At 37.2% G+C, this 6,916-nt stretch overlaps 1 protein-coding gene across 1 annotated transcript; it reads right to left on the bottom strand.

Moving 5' to 3' along the window:
* Positions 1 to 5,770: 5,770 nt before the first annotated feature.
* Positions 5,771 to 6,916, bottom strand: LOC113343476 (F-box/kelch-repeat protein At3g06240-like). The gene has a single exon (XM_026587644.1). It carries the CDS (start codon positions 6,914 to 6,916, stop codon positions 5,771 to 5,773), a length of 1,146 nt encoding a protein of 381 aa, XP_026443429.1.

The following is a 6,916-nucleotide window of genomic DNA, read 5'->3' as shown; positions in this document are numbered from 1 at the left end:
AATCAATTAGAATGGGTTCAAACGACGGATTTTTCTCACAACAAGAAACTATGGAAAGTCACATGTGTGTGACCTGTTTTAGGGAATATTAGAGCTATAAACCTTCCCCAAGATTTGTATTTATCTAAGGAAGAGTTTAGAATAAAAAGGAAAGCTCAGAAACGCATAGAAATCCTAAAACAAGAAATTGTCGCAACTTGGTCGTGAAGAGAAGGAAAGAGATTTTGGAAGATTTGGGAGAGATTTAATCAATATTTTTGATATAAATAGATGTCTTAGGTCATATAGAAGAGGTGTCGAGAGTTTGGGAACCTAAGGAGAGCCATAGAAGAAGAAATCATAGCTTTACCAAACTCTGTTTTTGCTGCTGCTGCTGCTGTTGAAAAAGAAGAACATTGACCCTCGGTAGATAGTCGCAGAAAAGTGTCGCTGTTGAACAGCTGAAGAACATTAAGTTGTTCAGGGCAGTCTTATTCTAGGGTCTTAAAATCAGCGACAAAGCAACAGTTTTTCTGTAACAGTTCTATTGTAACAGCTGTTTTGCAACACCAATACACTGTTGCAAACAGTCTGTGTTATTACTTTTCACTCTTTTAATCATCTTTTGAGCAACAAACACATATTTTGAGATCATGATTAATATGAGGAGCTAAACCCCATTGCTGAGGCGATAGAGGAAGCTATTTTTCCAACAAAAAGTGGTATCTTCTATTTTATCTTTTTATTTGCAATAATTATATGATTATTTGCCTTGAAATATTACTGAATATGATTTTTATTTGAGTGATTGTGATCTATTTTGATGGAGTATGCTTAGTTTTAAGACTTTCGATGCTTCATACTTGGTATTTACAATTATTACTTTTGAAAATCTACTTGTTGAAATATTTTAGAATCAAATTAAACAAGAAAATTGCATAAATATAAGTATTGGTTTAATCACTTTGAACTTGGAAAATAGTGGAATCTTAGCCTCAGTGTTTCTTTTAGTATTGATATCATCTTTGATTGAGATTTAAGTCTAATTAATATCCTTAAGATTTAAGAAAATTGCATAAATAGTGGAATCTTAATGTTTCTTTTAACATTAAGATTTAAGTCTAATTAATATCCTTCACAAGTCTGAGAATCGAACCACTTTTACCACTATCTACAAATCACATCACCATGCCATATGAAAACCATTGGTTTGCTGATACTGCTGCCTCGGCACACATGACTTCTGATGCTTCTCAAATGTCGAATCGTGTCGACTACAACGGTAAAGCCAAAGTCCTTGTAGGCAATGGAAAATTTTTACCTATCACAGGGACTGGTGATATCACCATCACCTCTCCCCCATCTAAGATGTTATGGAAAAATACTCTTCATGTGCCTTCAATTTCCAAAAATTTAGTGTCTGTTGGACAAATCACTCGTGATTCTGATTGTGTTTTTATCTTTGATAAATTTGGCTTTTGCATTCAGGATCGACGAACGGGAACTCCTCTGTACAAGGGTAAGACTGAAGATGGCATGTATCAAATTCTCGACAGAAATCATTGTTCTCCTAAGTTATCAACTCCATCAGCCTTTTATACTACTACAATTGGTATTCGTACAAGTCCAGCAGTATGGCATATGCGTCTTGGTCATCCTAATAATCGTGTATTTCAGTCTCTTAAGTGTAGTCTTTCTTTCCCTTTTTCATCTAGTAATTGTTCTTTTAAATCTATTTGTATTAGTTGTGTAGGTGCCAAGCACCATCTTCTTCCTTTCATGTCGATAACTACTTATTATAATAAAATTGGTGATGTTATTCATTCAGATTTATGAGGTCCTTCACCTTTTCAATCAAATTGTGGCTTTCGTTATTTTCTTTTGTTTGTTGATGAATGTTCTCGTTTCACCTGGCTATACTTCCTATCCGATAAAAATCAAGTGTTTCGCTGTTTTTTGGATTTCAAAGCTATGATTGAAAAATAATTTTCAACATCCATTCTCATTTTACAATCTGATGGTGGTATTGAGTATGCTAATCCATTAAAAACTATTTTATTTCTAATGGTATTCAAAGTCGATCTTCCTTCCCTAGCACGCCACAACAAAATGGTCTTGCTGAGCGGAAAATACGTCATATTACTGAAACTGGTCGTGCTATTATGCTTCAAAGTGGTTTACCGGAATGTTTTTGGGCTGAATTTCATGCCAATGCTACGTACTTAATTAATCGTATTCCCACTCCAGTTTTATCCAACGATACTCCATTTTTTGCTGTGCATAATAGAGTTCCGGACTATGGGTTTCTCAAAGCCTTTGGATGTCGTTGTTATCCTCTACTGTCATTTCCGTAAGAATAAATTGCAGCCAAAAACACTTCTTTGTGGGTTTATTGGTTACAGTGATAAGAATAAAGGCTACAAATGCTTAGAGGTTTCGAGTAATCGTGTCTACATCTCTCGTCATGTCATTTTTGATGAGTCTGTTTTTCCATATCCCACTGATGCCGGTGTTAAACTAAACATTTCATCTTCCGCTCCAGCTACACAAAATCTATTAAGTTGGCCAAACACAGTCGCAGCTACACATCTGTCTTCACCTCCAAATCTAGTAAATATTCCCCTTTCTACTTCTGAATTTTCTCCTTATACAGTTTCTGTTACGTCGACTTCACCACCTCCTACATTTCCTATTTATACTTCCTCTTCTCCTAATTATCTCACTCCTTATTCACCCACTACTCCTGCCTCTTCTCAAAATTCTAGTGTTCCACTTTTATCACCTACTAGACTATCATTTTCTGGTGATTCATCCCCTTCTCATTCCTCTTCTACACATTCCGTGTCATCTGTATCGTCATCTTCAGACATTCCTACTGCACAGGAGCCCCCACTGTCGACTACCAATTTGCATCCTATGGTTAGTAGACTTAAGGACCATACTATTCAACCTAGGAGTTTCAAGGGTTGTTTCTCTACTCGGTATCCAATCTTATACAGTTTTGCAGCTGAGTATAATTCGTTACCGATGGAACCATCATGTTTTACTATAGCTTCCAAGTCTTCAGAATGGTGGGAAGCTATGCTTGAGGAGATTAATGCATTGATACGTAATGGCACATGGTCTCTTGTTCCCCGTCGACAGGAAATGAATATCATTGGTTGCAAATGGGTTTATCGTGTCAAACAGAAATCTGATGGATCATTCGACATACGTAAGGCACGCTTGGTTGCTAAAGGGTACTCTCAACAGCATGGGATTGATTATGATGAAACGTTTAGTCCAGTTGTAAAACCTGTGACTATTCGTTTGGTTCTCAGTTTGATAGTTTCTTCATCTTGGCCTATTAAGCAACTAGATGTTAAGAATGCTTTTGTACATGGGTCTCTTGATCAAGAAGATTATATGGAGCAGCCTCAAGGATTTGTGGATCCTCGATTTCCTGATCATGTTTGTTTGCTGCACAAGGCGCTATAGGCATGAAACAAGCACCCCATGCTTGGTTTCATCATTTTGCTTCGTTTCTTACAACACTTGGATTTAAATCTTCTCAATATGATCATTCTATATTTGTCAGACAGTTTAGTACGGGCATCATTATACTTCTCCTCTATGTGGACGTCATAATTTTGACTGGCAGTGACACTCAAGGCATTCAATCACTTCTCCCAACACTTCAAACACAGCTTGCTATGACAGTTTTGGGTGAATTAAACTATTTTCTTGGTTTGGAAGCCACTAAAACTTCTTCTGGTCTTGTTCTCACACAAAATATGTATACTTTGGATCTTTTAAAACGTGTTGATCTTGCTGAATCTAAGCCCGTGTCTACTCCTGTGGCTCTTCGCTCTAAGATAACATCTGGTGATGGTGTTTTGTTTCCTGATATTACTTTGTATCGAATCCAGGGTGGTGATTTGCAATACTTAAGTATGACACGACCAGATATAACCAATGTAGTTAACCAAGTTAGTCAGTTTATGCACAAGCCTACTCATACTCATTTCATGGCAGTTAAACGAATTCTTAGTTATGTCAAGGGTACATTAGACCATGGTATTTGTTTTTGGCGTGATTCTTCTTTGCATCTCAAGTCCTATTCTGATGCTGATTGGGGTGATGATCCGGATACTTCTCGCTCAACTACAGGCCATTGTGTTTTCTTGCGTTGTCGTGCGTCGTCGTCTCGCTCAACTACATGCCACTGTCTCTACTAGTAGTGCTGAAGCTGAGTATCGTGCGTTGTCGTCTACTGTTGCTGAACTTATTTGGATTGAGTATCTACTACGTGATCTTGGTGTCAATCTTCCGCAAGCTCCAATTCTCTATTGTGATATCATCAGTGCTACATCCCTAGCTCTCAATCCTATACAACATTATCGCTCAAAGCACATACAAATTCATTATCATTTTGTTCGATAAAGGATATCCTCTGGGTCTCTGTAGCTGCGATATATCTCCACCGAGCATCAACTTGCAGATCTCTTTACGAAAGGTTTATCAAGTACACGCTTTCAATTTTTATGTGGCAAGCTTTCACATTGTTTACCACCGTGTACAACTTGAGGGGGTGTGTAGAATATATTTCCATATAAAGTCCATGTATACGTCCATATATGTTGGATCCTGTATTAGAGTCCATTGTAACATGTATCCATATAGCTCAATATAAATATATGTCTCAATAACCTAAGAAGGTTGTTCACTTTGTTTGCCTGGTTTCGAAAATCTCTCTTGACTGGATCCTTATTTTTCTTCTTGTCTGCATGAGTATCAATGGTGAATACCAGAATATTGTTATTTTCGATCTTTTTTGTTGCCGACTCTGGATTTTTCAGAATCTGGTAATTGACAAGCTTGTTCCTTGGTTGTGCACTATTTTTTTAGCTAGGTAAAATAGTGAGCTCATATTGGCACGTTTTCTTCGGAAGATCTGAAAGTTATGGGAACCCTTTCCACATCGTGCTTGTTATATCATTGTTCCTTGGTTGTGCACTAATACGACGGTACTTGGGTTCCTCGCCTTCTTCCATGTCTTTGGCCTGTGAAATGTTTTCTGATGTATGGAGCTTCTTACTCTTCTGATGCTCCAACTTTGACTGCCTTGGAAGCTTTCAAAGCCTGTGCCTTCGGGCCGGCTTTCTCTGTAGCAACTACATGACAACCATATCATCTGAAAAAGTCTACAGCAGCAATACTATGTGCTTTGGATGTTACAAACAAGATTTTTGGCTGGTGGTTATGTTATTATTTTCTTGTCAGAAGTTCTTCAATTGAATGTGTTTGTTAGAAATTCAATCCTAAATCTTTATTTGAGTATAAAATGCAAAGATTGAGTTCTTCATGGAGGAAATTCGATCCTAAATCTTTAGTTGAGTACACATTCTATTTTCTTGTCAGAAGTTCTTCAATTGAATGTGTATAGTTTCACCTCCATGAAGAAATTCGATTTTTCTGAAGTTTATTTCACATATGGAGTATGTTGTTTACAAACTGGAACGTAATATCATTGAACCCGAGTTTTATTTTTCAGAAAATGAGTAAAATAAATGCGCATTCACTTGAAAGAACATATCTGCAAGAATAACATCTACACAAAACCATTATACTCCTCCAACAGCAGAATTTACATCATCCAATTCTTGGTTATCACTCGTTTTCTTTTAGAAGTAATATTACTTTCAGTTAATTCATTACGCTTGCGTTTTGCTTCTTTATCTGCAACTGCTTCCATTATAACTTCAGAGATTTTCTCCAAATCAGAATCTTGAATTTCACCAGTGTATTTCATTTATTTTTGTTCCATTGTACTTGTCACTGAAACTAAGCTCTCCACGTAACTCTCCGAAAAAAGGTAACCGTGGATGGTGCCATTTAAATTCAGGATCCTAAGGCTATTATTTTTTCGGTCGTATAAACCGAAACAATCATCAAGCTGTATTAGAATCTCAGCATTTTTAGTAAAACCATAAAACGTTAAGGAACTGGGATTTGCAGTAATGATTTCATGGGTAATGGTGAGTTCCTTTGTCCAAGATTCTCTCACTCCATAATTTTGCATAACCCATACATCAACACGTACCTTGCCGACAATAGAAACTAAGCAAAGGGAATCTCCTAGCACTTGGACATCCAAACTCTGTTCTGGAGATGTCATAGTTCCTTCAGGAAACGGCAAATCCATGAACTTTTCACTGTTAATATCGAAGCAGATTATAGTTTCTTCATGAGTGGCGGTATCGCCGGTCCAATGAACTGTTTCACCTAACCAATGAAGAACACCATTCAGAAGCACAGCTTCAGTCCCATCAGAACACGAATAAGGGATATTTTGGCCTCTACTCCATGAACCAGCTATGTATAAGTAAACTTCAGAAAAATCGTCAAGCACGCCTATATCATTGGAGAAGCCAGTTGCAATGCATACCAACTTGTAGTTATCAGTTTTGGCGTCGTAACCAAACCCATAAGAAAGGTTTTTTACGGCCGTCGGTGCTCCAATGATTTCCCTGTACTCTCTTGTTGATGGGTTCCAAAGATATAGTGTTTCACTAGGTTCGGCCCATAATAAAATCAAGCCATTGCAAGATCCTATAATCGAATGGATATTATCGTCGGTTATAGCATTATAGTCGTTTGGGTAATCCATCAGTACAGCTCCGTCACACCTGCTTGACGTCGGTGATAATAATGAGGCATAATCTATGGAATAAAATATATTATCAGCTTTGAAATCAGTATCATAGACTCCGATCATAATTTTTCTGTTTCTAAGGTGGTTTTTGGTGGCAATATTGAGGTGATCCTCTATGAACTTACGACTGGAAAGTAATGCATACCAACTCTTGCATACGGACTTGAAACATAAGATGGATTTCACAGGTAACCTTAATAAAATCTCTTCTTGCATGTCTTCAGGAATACTTGATCTTGACAT

This window comes from Papaver somniferum, unplaced genomic scaffold, assembly GCF_003573695.1.
Source record: "Papaver somniferum cultivar HN1 unplaced genomic scaffold, ASM357369v1 unplaced-scaffold_6, whole genome shotgun sequence".
Lineage (NCBI taxonomy): Eukaryota > Viridiplantae > Streptophyta > Magnoliopsida > Ranunculales > Papaveraceae > Papaver > Papaver somniferum.
This window is presented reverse-complemented; position numbering and strand designations above follow the sequence as displayed.